We start from the raw sequence: 23,928 nt of genomic DNA on the forward strand, positions 1-23,928 counted from the left end.
AAAAAGGGACTTCAGCTTTAAAGGGATTAATTTGCAACAATTAAAATAAATTACTCGTTATGCCATATATCAGTGTGATTGAGTTGAATTTGTTCAGCATGCTCACTGCCTGTTGTGTATTTATAATTCTGTTCACTGTTTCCAGCATTTTGATACAAGGTTTAATCAACACTCTTCCTATTAGTTGCAGATTACTATCAGGAATAAAGAATTCTATCTAAGAATTTCAGTTGCTTGTTTTCCACACCTTGGCTGCTCCTTCATGTGGCTTGAAGAACCTCTGTTTTGGTCATTAACTTTTTATTTCTTTCAAGTGAAGAGAATTTCTTACCCCCTATAATAAAAAAACCTAATAATGCTCTATTTTTAAAGAAGTGAAGACCCTGAATCAGGAGAGCAGGGAACTCTGAGCAAGCTGTGCCTCTCACTTACTTAATGCTTTTTTTAACTTAATGGATGTGGGGTGATGTTTTCTCCTGGTGATAAGAATTTCCAGTTTCATTTTGTTCATCACTGAAGAAAAATCAAATTAAGGAAACCTCATTGAAGTCAGTACCATCAAGCTCATAAAAAATAGATCAAAGAATGAATCAGTCCCTTAGTGGATTTAGAGTAAAATCATATGAAGGAATGAATTTGAAAGCCCTGATAATATAACAAATTGTCTGTTTCTCTTTGAGGTAGGTCTTTTTCTTTGAATATGATAATGAAATACCCCGTGTAGGGAGTAGATCCTGTGGAAAAATATTGATGGCTGCAAATAATTTATGTTTGAAACACTATGGAGCATGACAGCGAGCTCAGGTGGCATTTGTGCCTTAAAAAAAAAAATGAGGGGGATTTCTGTCAGGCAACAGCTTTGTGGTGATTCCTGTTGTCATCAAAACCTATAAAATACCTGTAAATTCTGAACCTTTTTAAAAATCAGCCAGTTCCTTAAATGGCTGTGTGGTGGCAAAGGGGAGACCTTGCTGTGTGCAGCCAGGCCAGTGGCTTCAGGCCAACAAAGAAAACCCGAAACCCCAAACCCCAAACACCAGAAACAGCATGAAAAAGTTCCTATCTTGGGATAATGCTGAAATATGGATCAGCATGGTCCAAGAATTCAAAACCTGTGCAGAGCTGCCTAATTATGAGTGGGCACTTTGGAGGGAGCCCCAGTGAGTGGAAGAATTGGAAATGTCTCTCTTGTCAGTGAAATAACGTAATAATCGTGGTATTGACTGACAGGTGGGGCTGTGTCATGGGGATCTTTTGCTCTGAGAAACACCATTTTAATACAGGAATTTAAATACTCCTGTTTAAGGAGCCCACAGTGGATTAGCAGCAAATAAAAAGGATGTGATGTTGAAAAAGTGTGGTGTGCTAGCTAAATTTGTCCAAGTAATTAAAATAGGTTCAGGAATATAAAGATAAGAATGGGAGTGATATTTTCAGGGTTTCTTCTCCACTGTGATTTTAATAATTGGATATTGATGTAGCCTTGGACTTCAATAACCCTCATTTTTGAAAATTATACCATTTTCTTTGAACTTGATATGGCAGTTACAAAATATCACCACAGCTTGTTTGTTCTGCTCTTGATTCCAATCTGAATCCAAGTGTCAAGGAATGGTGTTGGTTTTTCTAATCTGAAGTAGACACCTGAACTCTCCTACCCCTTTTATTACTTTTTTGAGATCCTCTTAAGGAGGAAATAACAAGTTCTGTAATAAGGTAAAGGAATTCTCGCTCAGGTGGGACCAGATGGAGCCTTCTGTATAAAGAACAGCTTTAGATTTTCTACCTTCACATCCTGCTCCATTAGGTGGTTACAGGTTTTTTGTATTCTCCCTACTTTTCAAGGTATGATTTGACAGCTGCTAAATGAAGATGATAATGAACAGTGCTAATATTTAAATGACACCATTAATATTTGGTGTATTGGAGAAAAAAAGCAGATATATGTGAGTGTGTAGACAGCCAGATGAAGAAAAGCAAGTTTAAAGTTCTTTTTCCCCTCCTCCCCTCCATCTTGTCCATCTGGGCCATTTGCCTTCCTAGTTGGGATGTCAACAGCACAGACAGCAATGCATTCTCTTGAAAGCTGGGAAAATGGCTTGGCAAGCTTCATGTAACCTTCTGTTAAACAATTTGATTTGTTCTTAATTTCTGTAGTAATTTTTTTTTTTAACCGGCTTAAAAAGCATGAGCAAGTGCTGGAACCCACGAAAGGTCCTTCAGACTTGGGCTGCTCTCTTCAGCCTTCTGTACTTTTTTGTTTCCTCAGTGTTCCAGGCTGGAACACTCGGATTTCATAAATGCCTTTGCTTGCTAGGAAAGTGCCTCTTGCTCCTGTTCTTTGCATTGCTGTTGCCATAGTATCCCTATCAGTGCTATGGCACAAATGACAGGCAACGTACAGCTATGACTTTATAAATAGGATTCTGGAAGAACAACACTTTCCTCACGACAGAAGATATTCTGCTCTTTATCTGAGCAGCAAAATTGTGTCACGTTGGGATTTTTCCCCTCCTTAAAGGCCTGGAGCTCTGGAACAGAGCTTCAAGACTGTTGCTGGAGTTATTTTTGAAAGAAAAGAATTTTTTTTAAAAATAGTGTATTGTACAGAAGTTCAGGCATTGTAAACCACTGTTGGTTGTTTATTTCCTGCTAAACTAACACTGTCTATTACATGTCTATACCCTTTAGTCACTCAGGAAAAACTGTGACAGCAAAAGACACCACAAAAAGTCATGTTAGTGTTTCTCTAATGTGGTTTATAAGTGTGTTCTGCTGTTTCTTCATACTTTAAAGTGTTTTCTTTACTATGACACAAAAAGAATTTCAACAGAGTTGATCAAACTTGGTGTAAAGTAAAAATATGCATAATAATGTAATGCCAAGTTCCACCCTGCAGTTTTCCTTAAGAAACTCTTTTGAGTCCTGCTGTTGTTATTTTATAATCCCTGGAAACTCCACTGCAGATGAAACTGGGGTTAAAGGCTTATAATTTAGTTTGAATATAAAGTGTCTCCTGGTATGATCTCAACTTTCAGAACTGATTCAGGAATATTGTTGATGAACTTTTTAGATTGTTGCATTTTTTGTATTTATCCTCATATTGCTTTGTAAAAAAAAAAAAAGGTATTTATTTGGAAGACTTCTATGCCTGTTTATACAATAATTTTATGTCATTATCATTTAAAAGAAATACTTGCATCAGTATTGCCATAGAAGAATTTGGGATAGGGGCTAGAATTTGGTTTATATTTATGACTGGTATTGGTTTTTCTTCATTTCTTCACCTCAGAAATGTAAATTTAAGATATTATTCTATAAACACCATGATTTGAAGGGGTTTTTACCCCTGTTCTGTTATTTTTCACTTTAATTTGCAATAGAGAGGAAAAAGTGGCAAAATAGTCCCTTCTAGTATGCACAAAACATGAAACCATTCTGATTTTTCTCTTTTTTTTTTAATTTTATTTTTTAGGACAGCATTTCAATATCAACTTTTCACTGTAACCATACATTTTTATTTGTGTTTTCCATAGGAAACAATGTAAATATATTTGTTTCAGTAAAGATGAATACAAAGATGTGCTTTCCTGAAATAAGGGCTCTCTGGAGGTTGAATGTATGTGAGCAATTACTTCAGGGGGTGCTGGAGATGCATTTAAATAGATATAAGACAGTTAATAAATAAAACTATAGCAGCTAAGCTGATACACTTGTACACTATCACCAAGTTATTTATTAGGCTCACAGTGCTGCCATGGGGTTACCATAATGATAACCAGGAGCTGCTGATGACTTCCTTATCTGCATATTTACAATGTGATATTATGATGGTTTATAAAAAGCTGTTTGTCCTACACTATTGCTTCACTCTGGACACCTGGTTGGTGCTACTTTGGGTGTTGTGGATCCCTGAAGTTCAGTGATAAATCAGGGAATTCCCAACGTGCCTTCCCCTTCTCCCGCATGTCAGAATTCCCTCCAGGTTCATTGAATTGCTCAGGGAGCAAAGCCTTTTTTTTTAATAAGTGGGAACTTGCAGCATTGGGTTTTTTATTTTACTTATAGTCATGAAAATTGTCTAATTTTCTCCCTTTGTATAATCATGAAGCCAGAAAACGCTGTCCAGTTAAGTGGTGCTGACGTGGGATCCGCCTTGCAGACCAAGCTGGAATGTTCCTCATCTGTCACTTGCTTCCAACCCAAAGCAGTTTGCAGTGTTTAAATGGAATTGCAATATTAATTGTTCCTAATCCGTTTCACTGCAAAATCAAAGGGTTTAGTCTAAATTAGCCCTGCAAGTGGCAGTGCTGAAAGGCAGTAACTAAGGGGTGAAGGCAATTACTGGCATCAGTAATTTCTTCAACCACTGCAACTTGATCTGCAGAAGTAAATCAATCTATGCTATGACAGGGAGAATAAAACAAGAAGAGAAAGGAAACAAAATTGCACTTTCACCTGCACAGTGAAAAGAATGTAGATGTGTTAGCACAGGTATATTTGAAACAGATGCTAACCTGATGGGAGCTAAGATTTCATTTATGAGAAAAATCACTTTACATGGAACTCTTGAATATTTACCTTACAGAAATGCTATCCTAGCAGATCCTAAATTCTGGAATGACAGAATTATGTAAAGATTAGGCAAATATTCTATACAGGGAGTTCAGGAGAGTTATTTATCTCTTAAAAATTCTTGGCTGAAGGCTGTATTCAGCTACACAGATATCTGTGTGTACCTGTAAGTCCTCCTATCCCACTTCCATCTTTTTTGAGGTTGTTAACAACTGGAAGGAGGGAAATATATTGTTATTCAGAAACCAGCTTGGAAAGTACAGATTTTTCTTTTGTGCCGAACAAGTTTGTATCTCCCTTTAAAGGTCTTAGTGTTCCCGGGTACTATGAACAGGTATCAGCAAATATAAAATTATATGAAATTTCTTACAGGTCACTAGGGAGATTTCCACACGTTTTTGGCTGAAGTTCACCAGATTCCATTTAGATAATAATATTTTCTTGCCAGTTTAAGTTCCTGAATTAAAAATATCCAGGTTTCTTTGTCGTTGTTAACAAACATTACATAATTTTGTCATTGCAAAACCTGGGGGGAGAATTAAGACAAGTGTTCTTCCATTCCCATATTTACACAAGAGGTATAAAAAGATCTGTTTCTCAGCAGATGGTTGCTTGCAAACTTCTTGCCTACTTTTTTCTTAGGAATAAAAAAAAAAAAAAAAGAATTGAGGGTAATGTGGCAGAGAGATCAAAGAAAGAGATTTTCCTAAGGAGCAAAGGAAAATCTCATTCTGGAAATAGGGGATTCCTGTACTTATTTCTTCATTCAGTATGATTCAGCCCTAAAATTCTTACCTCAGTATTTATTTAAGAGTTTCAAATAAAATGTTGTGCAAGGAAGAATGTTTAGGAACTTTGTGACTTTACTAATGAGGTTTTCAAACAGTTCCTGTTGTTGTTGTAGGAAAGGTTTTCCTTTAGTGTCTCTTAACTTTAGGAACACAATATTCTGTGACTTTTAAAGCATTTTCCTTTCCCCTTTTTCCCAGCTACTCCTGGCATTCTACACGAATACTCATTAGTCATTCTGGAGATGGACTTGCTGTCTGGAACCTACCTCTTGGCAGTCTTGTTGGCCTGCATCGTGTTCCAATCTGGCGCGCAGGAGAAGAATTACACTGTGCGGGAAGAACTGCCTGAAAATGTCCTCATTGGCAACCTGCTCAAGGATCTCAACCTGACACTGGACCCCGACGTGCCCCTGTCCTCCCCGCTGCAGTTCAAGCTGGTGTACAAGACTGGGGACGTGCCCCTGGTGAGGGTGGAGGAGAACACGGGCGAGATCTTCACGGCCGCCAACCGCATCGACCGCGAGAAGCTGTGTGCCGGCATCTTCAGCGAGAACCGCTGCTTCTACGAGGTGGAGGTGGCTGTTCTGCCCGACGAGGTGTTCAGGCTGGTCAAGATCAGGTTCCTGATCGAGGATATAAATGACAACGCCCCACTTTTCCCCTCGACGGTCATCAACATCTCTATCCCTGAGAACACGGCCATTAATTCCCGCTACTCGGTCCCATCTGCCATCGACCCAGACATCGGCGTGAACGGTATCCAGCATTATGAGCTTCTCAAGGTGGGTTTCTTTCATCCTTCTCTGTTGCTGTGTGTATTGCTGTCCTCCCACAAGTGTTGTCAGTCCTCACCAACCCCTCAGGAACCTAAAGCTGTGTACTGCACTTGGTAACAGAAACCCAAAGCTGTGAACTGCAGTTGTGGTACAGTGCAGGTCCGTGTGAGAATGCAGATCTGGAGCCCTGAGTTCATCCCGGTGCATCTTATCCTCATTCTGTGGGAAGCTGTTTATGTTCATGTATAGCTGTGGAAGTGTGATGAAACATCCACCTCTCCATGAGCTCTGCGCCAGCACTCACAGTGTTTGTGCACTTTGGCTGACAGTCTTCTTGGACCATTAGAAGTGTGTCCTTGTTCCCACTAAGACAACAGGGCTGAGGGCAGAAGTGTTTTGTGCTGTCCCATTTTTATGGAGACATTTTTATTTTTTATGCCTCTCTTGCACGACTGTTGGTCTTGAGCAATAGAACTTGGCACAGAAGTTGATGTGATGCTCATCTGGGTATTGATGAGCTATTCCAGAGGGAAAGAGCCTGTTTGTCAAAGCAGCTTTGTAATGTCTGGGCAGCAGCAGCTCCAAGATGTGCATGAGTGGAAGGAGAGCAGTGCCAGTGACCTTGTAAGAGCAGATATTTTGTATTCTTGCTTCTTTTATTCTTTCTAGAAAGTAACAGGGGAGCTGGAATTAGGGAACAGAAGGATAACGTAACATGTGATGTTTATTTAAACAAGAGTGTGTGATTGCTAAATAAATGATCACTTTTGTTTGAATTTACTGAAAGAAACTTGACAACATGAAGGAAACCTACCCTGAAACTGCTGGGGGAAGCTGAAGTTGCCCTCACTTTCTTTGATTTGGAATAGGGAACTATTTTGTGGTTTGGCTGCCCAGCAACCAATCTGACCCTCCTTACTGCCAGAAAAATATAAATTATATTAGCTGATATATTGCTTGACTGACTGGATAGCTGATGTTCATTGATATCAGTACTTACCAGCAATTTAATAAAAATAAAGCTCTGCCTTCTTTTAGCTCTTTTAAATTGCTTGGAACCTGAAGTAATTGTGGCAATGTGGGTGCTAAGGAGTCACAAAGGCATAAAAATCTCTTTCAGGAAACTGTGTCCCACTGGGCATTTCTGGCTAGCTATCAAAAAAAAAAAAAAAAAAAAAAAAAAAAAAAAAAAAAAAAAAAAAAAAATCCCACACATGTCTGTCTGCTCTCAGTGCAGCCAAGGAACCTAAAACTTTCCAAGAACTTACTATATATAATGTTTGAAGTCTTTGTAGTAAGCTCTTTAAAACTTTTTATAAGTTATAGATAAGAGAATAGGTATATCTACATGTGTCGGTTTTGTTTGGGGTTCTCTTAGCTAGCTAAGCAGAAGCACCCAGTAGGACAGAGTGTTCTTTATGTGGCATATTAAATGAGATTTTGGGGAATGAATAACAGTATATTAAATAAATAACAGCAGGAGTAGAAAATAATGAAAATGCCAGGGTTACACACAAAATGGAGCAAAATAATACCTAGTCTGAACAGAGAAATGTGAGTTATGAGAGAAAAATGCTGTTATTGTAGGAAAATGAAAACTGTAGAAAATGGCAAAATCAGGAGTCTCTGGGCCTGAGGAGCAACAGTTCAGATCACCATGATAGCAGTCTTGTTTGGTGAGCTGATTTTTGCCCTGTAAATTCAGAGTGAGAATGTACCAGATCAGCAGAGTGAGAACACATTTGTGCCACATGAGTGGGGGCTCATTTGAAATCCACCCTGCAGCTCTGCCCAAGGCCTTGACTGGGGATGCAATGCATGAGGAGAGGATCTGCCTGGGAGGTTTCTCACCAAGAAATGTGCAGATAACTTTTAAATATCAAATTATTTAATTTTTAATTAGAGAAAAAATAAATAAAAAAGGAAGAGTTACATGTTTATGCAAATGTCTCTGAAAAATCTGCTTTTGCCACATAAAGGAAAGAAAAAGTGGTGAGGTTGGTCACAAACTGGTATGGATGGAAGTTCTGAAATCTTGTTCTGCATGTGCTGCAAACAAAATAATTCGTGAAATCACAGCCTTGTAGGCAGATCTTCTGAAATAATTAATTGCATTTTTCCTTTGAATGCCTATTGGTCAGGTGGGGTTTTTTTGAGTTATGGATCTAATCTACTGCCTTTCAATAAGCCAACAATGTCACATACCTTGGAAATTACCTGTGAAAACCAAAAAGAAGTTTCTGGCAGCCAGAAACATTTGGAATAGTATTTCCAGAATAGTATTACTGGTATTCTACTGTTAATTTTTGGAATGTTGATATCAAAAGTAATCATAAAATGGATTAAAACAAAACAAAAACCAAACCAAAACAAACAAAAAACCAAAACCAAAAAGTCCAAAACAAACCAAAACCAAAAAGTCCAAAACAAACCAAAACAAAACCAAATCAACAACAACAACAACAACAACAAAAGCCCCACAAAACAAAACAGTAGAAATAAAGGAATCTGGTGAGCAGGCAGGAAATACAGCCTGTGTTCCCTACAGCAAGGGAGGTCTAAGAAGATAATTAAAAGTATTAAGCACCTTTCCTATGAGGAAGCGATGAAAGAATTGAGATTCTTCAGCCTGGAGAAAAGAAGGCGCCAGAGTGACCTTATTGAGACCTTTCAGTACCTGAGGGGGCTGCAGGAGGGAGTTTGGAGAGACAGGACAAGGGGGATAGGCTTTGCTCTGACAGAAAATAGGTTTAAATTGGATATTGGGAAGAAATCCTTTGCTGTGAGGGTGGACAGGCCCTGCCTGGCGCAGGGTGCCCAGAGCAGCTGTGGCTGCCCCTGGATCCCTGGCAATGTCCAAGGCCAGGCTGGATATTGGGGCTTAGAGCAGCCTGGGATGGTGGGAGGTGTCCCTGCCATGGCTGGAGTGGAACCAGGTGATTTTTAAGGTCCCTTCCAACCCAAACCATTCTGGGTTTTGTGATACACGAAGATGCATCACTGGGGAGGTGAAGAAGGACAGGAAGGGTGGGTGATGCTGAAATACCAGGAGGGAGGGTGACAGGCCCACCAGGGTGATGCTGCTGTCACTTCCCTTCTCTTCCCTCCCCAAATGTGCTTTGTGTGCATCATCCTGCTCTGGTTTTTGGTGTGGGCTCTGAGGGTGCTGAGATCTGCTGGCTCCTTGTTGGGGTGGCCTCTTCCCTTCCTTTTGTGAGCAGCAGAAAGCAGAAATGTGAGGGGACTGCAGCAGAGGAAACTGCTGTGCCCTCTGAGCAAGATGGGTCCAGCAGGGCTGACGTGGCACTGGAGGGAATTTCGGGAATCACCAAAACTGGTGTGAAATGGGTGGGCAGGGCAGCTTGGAGGTGGCAAAGGAGTGGGGAATAAGGGTAATATAGACGTGGAAATCACTTCATACAAGCAGAAAAGCTGATGCTTTAGTGTTTGTGCACCAACAGAGTGAAATGTGTTGCTCTGTATTTTGGACAGAAAGTAATCAAAAATTGGAAAATTGTGAAATTAAGAGAAAGCTTTTCAGTTATAGCTCACTTCTGAAACAAATGTAGCCAAGATTTTCTTATTGCCTGTGTGAAGCCAGGCCTGTTTTGCCTGACTACAGGTAGAAACAGACTGTCCATAACAAATTCTAAAAAAGGGACAACTTCTCACTGCAAACTCAGCTGAGTCGATGTTTATAGGTATTTAACACATTTTCAGCACCTCTGTATCTCCTTGGGAAGGTAACAGCCATGTGTTAGAATATTTCCTCACTTTGTTACACTTACCTTACTGCCTCTCTCACAGGCTGTGGAAAAGGTTGCATATAAGTTGCAATATAGATAAGAAATCTATAAAGTCTTTAAAGTAAATTACTTTTTTTTTTTTTTTTTTTTTTTTTTTTTAATATCTTGCCTCTTGTCCTATCCCTTGAAACAGTAGAAAGCAAAACTTTGTAAATAATTACATACTTGGATTTTGGATTCAGTGGAAGCTTTGTAAAGCAAGATTTGATTTATTTAAAACAAGACAGTGCTTTAATTACCACGCTGATTAGCACTCTGGCTTTTTTTTTTTCTGCCTGCCTGCATTTTATCAAGGTGTGCCTGAACAGAAAACAACTTCTTTATATGTCACTGACTCATGGTACTGCATCCCCAAAACTTTCTGGGTCTCTGACTTTCCCCACCCTGTTTGAAATACATGAGCTCTAAAAAGGCAGTAGTTTTACTGTTAATAGAAAAGAGGAGACAGTCACGCAGAGCTCCTTGCTGTTCCCCAAAGCTGCTGTGCATGGCATTATAAAAGATTGTGTTTCTCTGCTGAGATGCCCCAAGGTGACCATAGAGGGAGTGACATTAAGGTTTCACATGATAAACAGTGTTTGCTGTGAACAAAGGGAGGAGGGAGAACTTAGATATTATTTAACAATAGAAGAAAATTCATTTAGAGTGAGAAATAGCTGGGCTGGGGAAGAGGATGGTGTAACACTGATGGTGGGAGCTGGTAGGTGCAGCTAAGACAAGAAATAAATGGCCAGATGGAAACACAACCATTTTTGTCTCAGCTGAGGTAACTACTTTAAGTGTGAATGGGAAATGATAAGGAAAAAGAGCTGGGCATTCATAAATAGAAGTAGTATGTGAAAACAGTAGGATGCAAGAGCAAGTCGTGCACTGAAACCTTAATAAACAGTGATTTCTGATTGGGGATGAACCTGCAAATACTAATGTTCTGGTTTAACCCAGGGGGCAGCCCAGCCTACAGGGCTTTGTTCTCCTCTTCAGGGCAGAGCCATTGTTTACAGACTGACATAAAATGTGCATTGTGTCAGGCAGTGCCACCACAGTGCCATAAATACACACTTGCTGTTGTTGATTACACTGTTCCAGCACACTTACAGTTGAGCTCAAGGCAAGCTGATATTTAGTATAACCTGATTAATACACTTAATATTTATAGGTGTCACAGCCTTTGCTTTGACTGCAAAGATTTTAGTGTGAGCCATTTATTTGTTCTCTTTAATGTTAAAAAGGTAAGCTGGTTCAGAACAGGTTTTGAATAGAAAAGGGCTCACACAAGTGCAAGTTTTAAATAATATTTTTTTTAACTGATTGCTAAACATTTCTTGTCAGTTAGGTATACTATGTACACTGGAAGTTAGAGGTGCAACAGGAACAAAGCATTTCCTTCTGTGAGCTGATCATCTGTGCTAATTTTTTTCCTTTAATCCTTTGCAGTTTGGGGGAAATTAGATTGGTGTTACTGTTACAGTTCCATTACTCTTACCTGTTAGAGTAATTTTACTGTATTTACCTATCAGAAGCAGCTGGTGCATCCCTTTTAGAATAATATAATAATCTCTTTGTAGCTGTCAGTTCATACCTCTGTAATCTGCCAAAATAGATTCCTGCTCACTCTCACAACACGTCAGTCTTGCCTCTGATGAGGAGAGTTTCATCTCTCTGCTCTAGATCATCTTTGTGATGCCTTTCAATAGCAGATATCCCCTTCTTTCTGATACAGTTTGTCAATTCCATGACCCATGGAAGATGGAAATCACAGTTCTTCATCATACTTCAGGCGTCATATTTCATGTTTGCAGCTGGTTATTTCTGAGCCTCACAGCAGCCTTGGATCAAGTAACTCATATCACTGTCAGGATCTAGAGTGGAAGATGTCTTTTATGTAGAAATAAATCTAGGAAGGTAGTTAGAATTATAGACTGAGACTAGATTTGTGGTTAAATGTATATCAGAAAGTCATATTAATGAAGTCTTTGTTGATACTCCTGTTGTAAGCAGGGATACAAATGTGAAAGTCAAAAGCTGTAACAGTGGAGGAGCCCAACAACCTTTCCCTGGTCTGTTTATGTTTTAATGCTGTAGGGTTCAGTACACAGAGAAAAAGCAAGATAGAGTGGTTAATATTGAGCTTTTGGTTTGTTTGTTTATTTTTTTAGTTATTATGAGTTTCTTTACCTTCTGAATGTCCTGTAGCCCAGACAAAAATTTTGGGTTTCTGCTTGGAGAGGTGGATGGTTTGTTTTTCTTACTTCACAATCCGCTGGAAAAAGTCAAACCTCACCTGATGTGAAGATGTGCAGCTGCTTTTGCAGAGGGGCTGGTCCAGACAATCTCTAGATGTCCCTTCCCTCCTCACCCACTCCATGACTCTGGTCTCCACCAGCAGAGCTTTGCAGACCAGGCTGAGGACTTCACCCTCACTGGGATGTCTCAGGTGCATTGAACAGCAGACATTTGTGGGTCAGTGCTGTTTCTTCTTCCCCATTTTGTGTAACAGCATGTAAAAGGAAGTAAATGGATTTAGGAAGCTCAAAAATATATTTAGGAAATTTCTTTTGCTTTGGAGTTGAGCTCCAGTCAAAGCTCTAAGGTCACTTTCTAGTGCTTGTAATTTAATAAATAAGGAGAGATGGATATGTTGTCTTTCTAAGGTAATTTTTAGCTGCCTTTTATAAGAGAGTTTTTTTAGGACAGACAGGCTGTCGTTTGAGTGGTGCTGAGTACTTTTGACCTAAGTGCACAGTTGGGGAATAGGTCAGACCCAAAACACCTTTCTCTTTTCCATCTGCTGATAGAACTTCAGGGTTTTGGTTAAAGTTACACTTCTGCAGTTGTTTGGGTTTTTTTTTTTTTTTTTTTTTTTTTTTTTTTTTTTTTTTTTTTTTTGGTTTTTTGTTGGGTTTTTTGGGGTTTTTTTTGTTTTTTTTGTCTTTTTTTTTTTACATGGTTCCCCCTTTGTGCTTTTCCCCTGAGATGTGTTTAATTACCATCTGAAGTTTTTACATCACCTTTGCAAAATCAGTCTATTTTCATTCTTTTATGCTGTAGCTGAAAATCTGCCTTCTTCCAAATCCTCCACCCCATTGGCTTATTTTTCCTGCAATCCAAAGTACCAAAGCATATGATTATTTAGAGAAGATTTTGTGCTACATTAGAAATACTCTCAGTAGTAATTTGTCTAGAGAGATCTGGACAGACAAGTGGTCATCTGTGAACATTATTTTGAAAAAAGTCGCTGGGTCTTAGCTTCAAAAGGGAAAACCAGCCGATTTGCATTTCTGCAGCTGTGACTTGGTGTCAGCCAGGAGATAAAACTCAGCTCCTGACTGGTGGTAGTGAGTCAGGAGTCAAGGTAATTGCCTCTTGTTGGTTGATACAAGGCTCCTTTAGGGTGGTTTATGGCACTATTGCTGTAAAACTGTCAGCTCCCGTTATCCTGACGTCCCTTTGGGGATTGAGTGGGGACTGCAGGAGAAAGTCTCGCTCCAGGCACAGCAAGTTCAGTGAGTTAGGGTGAGGGACAAGTTGGTGTCTCTTTCTGCATCCCAGGCTCTGATTTTCGCACGAGCTGTCAGGGAACAATAATATATAACTTAGCTTGTTTCCGAGTGGGGAGGATGATAGGCCTGGGCTGCGAGGCACGGATCTGTCAAACGGAGAGCTGCACTTCATCTGTCTCAGCTGAACATCATCCTTTGCTGATGTCTGGGCAGAGCAGTTTTAGCACAGATGTGGAGATGCTTTCTGAGCACAGGAGGCTCAGGGCTTGTTTTGTACAGCCCGTGTTGTGTGGCAGAGAAAGGAGCATTTTCCCAACAGCCATCCAGAAAATAATTGTATTGTTTATAAGAAATTGCCAATTACATGATCTATCATGCTCTCCACTGATAAACCCCAAAAAGCACTAAAATAGCCCTTCTAAATGTAATTATACTTTGGTTTGCATAGCTGCATGATAATGGAACTGCAAACATGAAGTTACAAAAGGTGATAAAAGTGCACTCAGGACAGATTATGCTGCACCCTTAATTTTTCTTACTGTCTCAAAATCTACCATATTTTAATGTCATACTTTTCTACATCACAAAAGAAAGAGGCGGGAGCCTTTTTCAAATGCCATAACAATATTGCCAAGGTGTTGTGGCATTATTTTTACATATCCAGTGTCTTTTTCTGTGAATAGAGATGCCTCTCTTTGGCCCTTATTTTATCTTGTAAACAATGACCTAACACAGATGTCTGAATTTCAGGCCCTTTATTTATAAATTATGTTAGAGCATCTGCTTGATATACTGCTCACCTTGTATCCAACAGCATTTTAACTTTTTTTTGGTAATTTTTGTAATTTAAAGTCAGCAATAGCTGTCACCATCCAGGCGTGAAACAGTTTCAAGACCATTATTGTTTTGAACAAATTAAAAACAATTATAACAAGTTCTGCAATGGTATCAGCTAATGGTTACTGCCTGTACTGTAAAAGTTCTTTAGATCCAGTGTAATTCTTGTTTCAGAATAACTTTGCAAAAATTACTTTTTTCTGCCTCCTTTACTTGTTGTAATGGATGCATCAATGCATGGCTTACCTGTATTTTGGATGGCTGTCATGAGAAACCTTGAATGAGATTTCCAGCAGATTCTAATATTATTCTTGTCATTAAAAAAATCCAAGTTATTAAGGAATAGCTGTCTTTTTTCACAAATACTTATAAAATGATCAAAAATTCTGCTATTTTCAAACTATTGAGTAAAGAAAAGAAAAATAAAAGGTAAATATTAGTTGCAAAATATTTTTTTCTTTTGTCCAACTTGCTTCTCTAAGACCCACTTTCAGCCCACTTTTCTAAGACTCTTCATCCCATCTAGGCAGGATGAAGATTTGAAGATTTCCAATTTTTAGGATATGTTTTGAAAACAGGAGAAGTAGTTTCAGTTTTTCCTGGTTTAAGTTGTCATAAAAGACACAACTAAAATACTCAGATAGCTTTTACAGTAATAATGTGTTCTTGATTTAAATTTTACTTTTAGCTTTCTAATACTGGATTTTAGTAATAAAGATTTAAATGCCCAAGCTAGTTTTCCCCCAAATGCACTGTATAGAATATTTTCCTTCCATTTAAGAAAGAGCTGTCGAAGAATATATTTAAATCAAGTGTCAGCCACGGTTCATGGCACTTGACTGCATTAGTACAGTTACTTTTATTCCTGAAAGAAAGGTGTATTGCAAAATAATTTATATTCTCTAACCCAGAAAGATAATTGGTCTGAACACTTTAATCCCGTAGAGCTTTTGAAGCTAGGACATGTAGCAAAGACTATTTCAGACAATTCTGAAGAAACAAAAAGAAACATTGCTAAAAGAAATGAGTTCTGAGTCATCAGCTCTCAGTATTGAAATACATTTTTCTCTTATTGTGCTGTAATTGCTGGCTCTATTAATGTGATGTATTCTTGCTTTGGTTATTGCTGATGTTCCAAAGTCGAGTAATTGTGGTGTTTTTTCTCTGCTTTTTCAAGCAAATTGACGTTTTTGGGGTGTTTTTTTTTTTTTTTTTTTTTTTTTTTTTTTTTTTTTTTTTTTTTTTTTTTTTTTTTTAATTTATTTTGAGTCAGGATATTCCTCTGTGCTTTTCAGACAGGGGTATTTTATGGCTTTCTCACTTGGAGAATACATTTTCCTCTTCATCTTAACCCAAGTCATATAATTTTCATCCTCATTTCCATTAGGGATTTTTCAAGATCATTTGTTGCAGCAGATTTAAAGGTATAAAGAGGAGTAACTTCTATTTTGTTCCTCATCCCCTTTCCCATCTAATATAAAGAATAGTTCTCTGGCACTTATATATGACTTTTTTGTGAATTGGCATTTGTTGGGAAAGCCAAGAAATATTGTGAATACCATAATTTGTAAGTCAGTCTTAAATGTAGAGCCTAGAACACTGGTAGAACTTTCTTATCACCTTTTATTGTTTTACAATAAATGGTTTCACACTTTCTATTGTTTTACATAAATGAAGTATTTGTCCATGATGAGTATCCAAGATACTTACTGTGCTTGTACAATATCAGACCTTGAAGGAGTTCCTTGAAGTTTCCAGATAAACTGCTTCTTTGTAAGATTCTACATTAATGCTTATTTTTAAATTCTGAGGTAGTTCAGCCCCTCTCCCATAAAAAACTTTCATTTTAATAACTCAAACCTTCAGCTTCCAGTGTCATCCAGGGCTCTTGGCAATGAAGTTCAGTGTCTAAGTGGACCTTTGGCAAAGCTAAGGAGAAAAACCTGTTAGTGTGTGTGTGTTTTATTATCTGTTTTAATATCTGCTTCTGATATTTTTATCATATAGATTTTGAAGTGCATTGTGTTATCACCTTTGGTGATGTTATCACCTTTGCTGGACACCTTTATTTATCATCTGAACTGGACTTTGGTCTTCTCAGTCTTTGCTGGTGTCTGTTTCCAGAGTCTGCAGCTTCCTCACAGGGGGAAGGGGAGGGGCAGGCACTGATTTCTGGGCCTGACCTAAGTATGGCCTGGCAGGATGAAAATGAGTTTCCTCTGATCTTGTATCTGTCTCTAACATTTGATATCAGATGCTTGGGAATCACCAGAATGTTTTCCCAAGCTGTTCCTGAGCTTCTGCCAGTTTGAGGCTCACAGATTTCTTGCCCAGTGTTGCTGATTCTAATATTCTCTGGTTGTTTTTTTTTTTTTTTTTTTTTTTTTTGTTGTTGTTTTTTTTTTTTGTTTTGTTTTGTTTTGTTTTGTTTTGTTTTGTTTTGTTTTGTTTTTGGGGGTTTTTTTGTTTCTATTTGGTTTTTTTCTCTGTATGTGCAGTTTTTCCAGTGGTATTTTATACCTATTTTGTAAAAATTATAAATTGTAAAATTTGAGCGTTCAGAACATTGGCAAAGGCCTGGACACTACGTTGTGTGATGATCACTTGTTTTAATTTCTGCTTACATCACTCCACTGGTGGCATTCCTATACTATGAAAACAACTCTGTCTTTGAAACGTCTTTTGGATGCAGTGATAAAAGACTTCAACTTCATTATTTAACTTAAAGAAGTATACAGTTTTATAGGCTCATGGAAGAGCTGAGAAAGACATTTTTCACTAAAAATGTGAAAATATGCAAATGTGAATAACGTGCAAAGACATTTTTCACTAATACCCATGCCCATTGTATTACATTGAGCAGAAATAAAATTACTTTGGTTCATATTTGAAATGTGTATAGGCTTGAGCTAAGGTGGGAAGTAAAGCCCAGAGATACAACCAGAGCTTGTTCTGCTACCAAGTGGCAGAAAACTTTTCAACACTAGAAATATGGTTTTCTCCTAAGTTTTCCTATGTTCCAGGAACTGGAAGAACAGTCAAGCCTTCTCAGAAGTGAGTTTACCTTTGTGGAATTAAAGCCTGTGTGGTTTTAATGGAATTCATGGAATTCACAGAATCACCAGGTTAGAAGAGACCTTTAAGGTCATCGAGTCCAACCCAGCCCCAACACCTCAACTAAACCATGACACAAAGTGCCACATTCAATCCTTTTTTGAACACATCCAGGGATGGTGACTCCCTCACCTCCCCAGGGAGGACCATTCCAGTATTTCATCACCCTTTGTGTAAAAAACATTTTCCTGCTATCTAGCCTGTGTTTCCCTTGGTGCAGCTTAAGGCCGTGTCCTCTCATTCTGGCAGTGCTGCCTGGAGAAAGAGACCAACTCCACCTGACTAAAGTTTTATTGATTAATAACAACTTCAAAGCTACTTGGTGATGGAGTGTATGATTCAGGGTTCCAGCTGGCTGAAAATCTCTGTCCCAGGCTTGAAACCTTTCACAGTCAGTGTCGTGTCTGTGGCTGTGGAAATCCTACTTTAACATCCAGGGCAGTGGAAGAAGTGGTAAAACCATCAGTCTCCTCATCACTCTTGTAATATTCAGATAATACCAGGAGAGTTCCTGCAAACAGAGGTGAAGTCTTTCAGGATCTATTTTGAATATTGTTTTAAAGTTCAACGGCACATTTGTCACAGCACAGCATATGCTTCAGGCTGCTGAGTTTCACAAGCAAGGTAGTAAAGAAAATTCCTTTTTTGTTATTCATTGCCTCTAACAAAGACTTGAACAACGTTTATGCACAGTGGATTTTCTCTCTCTCTTTTTTTTTTTTTTTTTTTTTTTTTTTTTTTTTTCCTTTGTATATTGTGGGTGGAACAAGTTTATCCATCAGGAAATGGTTTAGGAGCTTATAATATGTTGATCAGGAGCTTCTGCTGTGATTTGCATTTGAAATACTGAACATTCCTGTAAACCAGAGGAGGCAAGAGTTGGTGCTGCAGTGCTGTGTGTTACCTGGATCTGGCATCGCTGAAAGCTAAAGGTGCTTTACTCTGAGCATTCCTGTGGAATGATGGCTTGGCTTTTCCTGCTGGGCAGCTGTTGGAACTAATCAGATTGTGCCTAAGAGCATAATAAGGAAAAAACTTTAATAATGCTTAGCCCTCTTGGAAACTCCGTGGCTTCAGCTGTCATTCTCACTTTCCCTAATTTAGTTTAGGTTTGCTGTTCTGTTAAAAGCCATAACACTGGATTTCAAAACAGATTTCACTTAATTTTACATTTCACAATGGGTGCTTCCACATATAACCACAGTAGGCCTCTTCTTATGTTACCAGTAAAGTTAATTGAGTGTGGAAACAGAGCTTTGGCTCTGTAGGTAGAACACATAAAAAATTTAGTTTTATAGTGTCACCTTAGGATTTGAAAATAGTGCTCTGTTTTGAATCCACGTAACAACTGAAACCTGTTTTATTGCAAAGAACAGTCCTGCAGATTTCTGTGAGCAAATTGACTCAATCCTGTCTTGGAGAGTATTTGCTTTGTGTTCTTTCAGGATCCATGAACCTGATGAATAATGACAGTTGTAGTATTTGGTAGAACATCCTAGGCATGCTTTAAAAATAGTAACATGCCCAACTAAATCTTGGGACTCAGAATCAACTGTTTGTTTGGCTGACTGCTTCATCAACATATTAAATTTAATTATTGTCCATAGCTAAATACTTTAATATTCAAGAATCCTAACAATATGCTGAACCCTCTGAGATTAAGAAATAGAAAATAATGAGGGGATGAATCTCAAGGTATAAACAAAGTCTAAGTTAAAATTGTTTAAATACTGTTTAAGTTAAATTGTTTGAGCTGTGCTTTATTTTCCCTGGTCATTTTCCCAGGTGACGGGCATAAGTGAGTACATTTTTTACGCTGGATTTCAGGATGAAATATTTTAATGGTTTTGGTCTGGTGGAATCGCCTGCTTGCATCACATTTTTCGAATATGAAGGCCAAACTTCACATTGAATTATTCAGAGCCTGTTATCATCCCCAGAGGGCGCTTGGTCCCATCCCTGCTCCTGGTTCCAGCCTGCTGGTGGCTGGGAGGTGCTGTCCTTGCCAGCAAGAGTCTCAGGGCAGGAAGGGTTCTCTGGGCACTGTGCTGGGTGTTTAGCTAGGGGTTATCATGGGAGAGCAGCATGGGGTCTGGAGGAGGTTTTCAGTTCTGGTTTGCCACCCTGACACCTTCCTGGCTGGAATGGTGGCAGCTGCCCCAAAGCTGTTGATGTTTTGTGCTGAGGAAGAGGCTTCAGGTCCAATTTCTGTGTGTGCCTATTACAGAGCTTTACTGCACCACAAACAATATGTGAACTGTTATTTGGTAACATCTGCTTCAGGACAGTGATTGAATTAACTTAAGGAAAGTACTTTGTGTGGGCCCAGACCTGGGAAAGCTTGGGTTTTCCCTTTGGCTTGGGTTACAGGAGTTGTCACTGGGCAGAAATGGCTTCACCTACCTTTGTTTAATTTGCTTTTTCTGGCATAGCACACTTTGTGAGAGGGGAGTCACATTGCTAAATAACTCCTGAGCTGCGTTATTTATTCTGGTGTTAACCTTGCTGAGGAGATACACCAGTCTCCATCACTCACTCCCAACATTCACCACTCTCTGCTTCTTTTCCCATGAATTGTGGGAGGGTTTGTCTCAGTTTACAATTTATTGGGGGATTCATGCTACCTGGTGAGACTAATCCAGAGCTCTGCAACAGGAGATGGATATTGTATTTACCTTCTCAAGCTGGTGTTCTTCACACTTAAATATTGGCTTATTGTGTTCTGTGGTCTTATGGTTTTGATTTTTTTCCCCCTTTTGGAGGAAAAAAAATATCCCTGTCTATTAGCCATAAATTTTGGTGTATATTCATGACTAAACTGCTATTAAGAAATATAAACAGAGAACAAAAACTGAGCAGAAGAGCTGGAATGGAATGATGAGTGCTTGGTGTTTCCCTTGTAAACATGCCATTCTAATATTCTTAAATTTATTTTCTTTCTTGCAAATCAGTTACCTCAATTCCATCTCTGATTTTGAGACCGAGAAATAGCTCAAGTGCATTCAATTAGAGTGGAATTGGAGTTTTATTTTTGTTTTTAGAAAGGAATATATTCTTGAGTAAAACTATATATTGAAGTATAAATCAAATACTCTTATAAGATTTTTTTGATCCCAAACTCACAGGGAAGCATTTTCTCAGAATATAACTCATTAACTGGGAAGTCAGGACAATTTATTTGCTAGAACTTTCAATACACCCAGGTAGCAAGAGATTTCTTTTCAAAATTGACTTTCAGACTCAAGTTGCTGCCTTACAGTGAGGAAATCTTTCTTCTTTTTTATCTTGTTCTTGTTCTAGTGAGTCAGATAAATAGGAGTCAGTAACACTGGAGGAGGGAGAAGTCAAGTTCCTGGGAAATCCAGCAACAGAAAATACATTTTTGGTTTATCCTTTACCCTTCTTGATCAGTATGGTGAAAAGACTTTCATTTACTGAGTTTTAGAATTCAATGTCTCTGGAACTATTTTTAGTAGTGCCAATCTGTATTTCTTCTCAGACACCATCACCCATTTATTTCTCTGAAATTGCAGTATTATTTATTATCTTCCCATGTGCAGTGGAGTGGCATCTTGCACTTGCATACATCACATACTTTTACAGTTTAATATGGGAGCTTCACTGTTATTTTCTGAGAGTAATAAAAAAAGGATAAGTTTTCATTCCTTGAAAAAGTATAGCTTTATTTCTTTCAAAAGCAAAACTGATCCTGTGGCAGTTAAATGTCACACGCACACACTCTTTCTTATTTTGATTTTTACAAAACTCTGCAGAGTGGAGGCCTTGAGAGAGGCTTATGATCAGGTCATTTCTGCAGTGGTTATGACAGGTCTAGAATTCCTAAAGCCTTCTTGTGGAAGCTGAGGGAAATCTGTTCCAAGTGGAGGATGTAAACCCTTTTCTGCTAGATTTTTTTTTTTTTTTTTTTTTTTTTTTTTTTTTTAATTTCTCATCCTGCTATATTTTTTCCCAGATGGGTTGTGAATTTTCTGCATTAAGGCTGTGGATTTTTTAATCAACATTCATAAAGACACATGGACATTGGAGTGCTGTCCCTGAACATGAAAGAATTTCCTTGTGTTTTTGGAAGTGTGGGGTGTTTCACATGTGTATGTGTGATGCTCCTGCTGTTCACATGGAAGTTTTGTCAGCATTTTTTTCCTACAAGTGTAAGCATAAAGGGAAGATACAGTGATTTTGTTCCCAGCTGAGCCTGAGCTATAGAAAGGGTGTTAGGTCAGAGAAGACAATCTTGCTGAACAACTTGTTGGAAAAGCTGCAGCATCGGAGGTTAGAATATGGATTTTTCTTAATGAAGGTGCCACGCATTTAAAGATATCATAGACACTGAATTTGTGTGTGCATGTGTGTATAGGAGGGAATGAGATGATAACTATACATGTTTCATGGATGTTGATGTGCAGCAAAGCACAAGGATTCCAGTCTGTTTCATGAGTTTCTTTCCCATTTGCCGTGAACCAAATCCACACATATCCACTACTCCCAGTCTCCACTGAAATCCCTGCTAGCTGGGGATGCTGCACAGCCCCTGCTTCAGGGGAAAGGAATTTTCAGACCTGTCTGGGTTGTTTGTATTTGCTGGTGTACAGGTGGCTGCCAGGTTTAATCCCCTCCTGCCCAGCAGTGCTGATGTGCTCGGGAGCAGGCTGTGAGCAGGAGGGCACAGCAGGTTCACCCCTCACCAGCACCTGCCAGCGCTCACCCCGAGCTCCAAATGTGCCACTGGGAGCTCAGACACTGCCTCTGGCTGTCGAGGCAAAATGAGGTTGTGATTTAGGAGCTGTTCTGAGCAGCTGTACAGAATTGTCAGTGCCTCCCTCCAAAGGCACGGCGCTGCATTGGAGGTTTGTGCTCATTTATTTCTCTTCCTCGCACACCCTCGGTTCTGTGCCTGCTCTCAGCCAGGAGACACAGCAAATATGTGACTGTCATCTTGTATAATGCAAATATCAAAATGCACTTGTTGTGTGTATTGTTGCCTGATAGAAATCCTTTTTTTTTTTTTTTTTTTTTTTTTTTTTTTTTTTTTTTTTCCCCTGTGTTCATTATATATCTATAGTGAGACTCCAAAGGCAGAAAGGCAAGTCAGGTGTCTGGAGCTTTATCATGGGAATTCAGAGCGAAGCTCAAACATGCTTAATACCTTAATCTGAATATCCTCAGGGTGTTGAAAATGTAGCTTTTTGTTCAGTAGGATGTCTGTGAATATTCCCGAGCAACTATAATGGAGGAGATTAAGAGGGGAGGTTGGCTCCCTGGTTGTTACCTGCAGCAGTTCACCTCCCTTGTTTTGGTCAAAGTGGCTCTAAATGAAAGAAATTTGCTTGAAGTTTGCAATTCTAAAGTTTAGCTCCTAAAGCTGCATAATGATTAGTTTCTAAAGTTTAAAATTTTAAACTTTAATTTTAAATATGATTAGTAATTCAGAAGTGGCTGCCTTTTTCAGATCAGCTACAAACTTTGGACAATTGATAAAAGTGTCTCTGTGCTTCAATTTCCCATCTTTAGTTAGTCTACAATTATTTATACAGCAGACAGCATTATTGTGAACATAAATTCCTTACAGTTTTGTGGTGCAGCTGCATATTTTTCTGAAATACATAAGCCTTGTCTGCAGTTCATTGTGAAAGACCACTCAAGTAATGGCCAAGTTCCTTGAAAGGAGTTTCTTGGTAATTTTATGTCCTGTTAATGCAGCAATGTGGTTTCAGCATTATTCCCATCCTAGTTTGTAAATCACATCTAGGATGAAGTGAATTTCTATTAAAATAAAAGATTCAGAATTCTGTTTTGTTCTAGGTTTTCTATTTTTTGTGTGTTTTGTTCTTGTTTTTTAATTGTCCTCCATGTTTGAAAAGATAAATTAGATTTAATTAAGAAACAAGAAACCGCTCAAATTGAAACAACATTTCAAAGCCCAGAGATGTGCTATGGAATGAGAACTCTCTTTTTATTCATGAAACCCGGTGCAGTCTTGAAAATGTGAAGTTCATGTGGGTTACCGTTTTTCAGCTCTTCCTGTTCTCTCCCTTGTAAAACTTACAGTTAAAAATATTGACACTTTTAAGCTAGGGAGTTTCAGGCTCACTTGAAGTGTAGACTGAAGAATGTAGTGCTGCAAAAAAAAGTAAATAAATCAAAAATAAATCACTTTTCCTAATTGTTTCTCCTCAATGGAAGTGAATGTGATCTAATAAACATGTTCTGACAATTGAATGGCCAGAATTGAGTAGGATGAAAAAATATTCCATCTCAGAATAAAACACGCCTATCTTATATTTACCTATCTTAGATAATAAAGTGGACAATGTTTAGAACATGACAAGATTGAAAAAGATTCCTTAAAAAAGGGACCAGCTCAACTGAAAAGTTTAAGGAGGCTCCAGCAATGGAATTATTAGGACTGTTTAAGTTTTATAATAGCAACATTAAATTTGTATTTCCAAGGAAGTAATTTCCTGTTTGGGTAAACCTCCTAGCCTTTTTTTCCTTTACTTTTTCAGAAAAT

General features: G+C 38.5%; 1 protein-coding gene and 1 long non-coding RNA gene across 2 annotated transcripts in view; both read left to right on the forward strand.

Annotated features, from left to right (window-relative positions):
• LOC310922796 overlaps positions 1-23,928 on the forward strand; it is a 410,148-nt gene that overhangs the window by 112,552 nt on the left and 273,668 nt on the right. The gene's annotated exons all lie outside the window — the stretch shown is intronic.
• Positions 1-23,928, forward strand: part of PCDH11X (protocadherin 11 X-linked) — an 81,506-nt gene that overhangs the window by 39,518 nt on the left and 18,060 nt on the right. Inside the window, exon 2 of the mRNA XM_083883629.1 lies at positions 5,565-6,148. Within this exon, the coding sequence (XP_083739755.1) occupies positions 5,609-6,148 (540 nt within the window). The 5' untranslated portion in view covers positions 5,565-5,608. The remainder of the gene's footprint in view (positions 1-5,564; positions 6,149-23,928) is intronic.

Source organism: Zosterops lateralis (assembly GCF_965231275.1).
Source record: "Zosterops lateralis genome assembly, chromosome: Z".
Lineage (NCBI taxonomy): Eukaryota > Metazoa > Chordata > Aves > Passeriformes > Zosteropidae > Zosterops > Zosterops lateralis.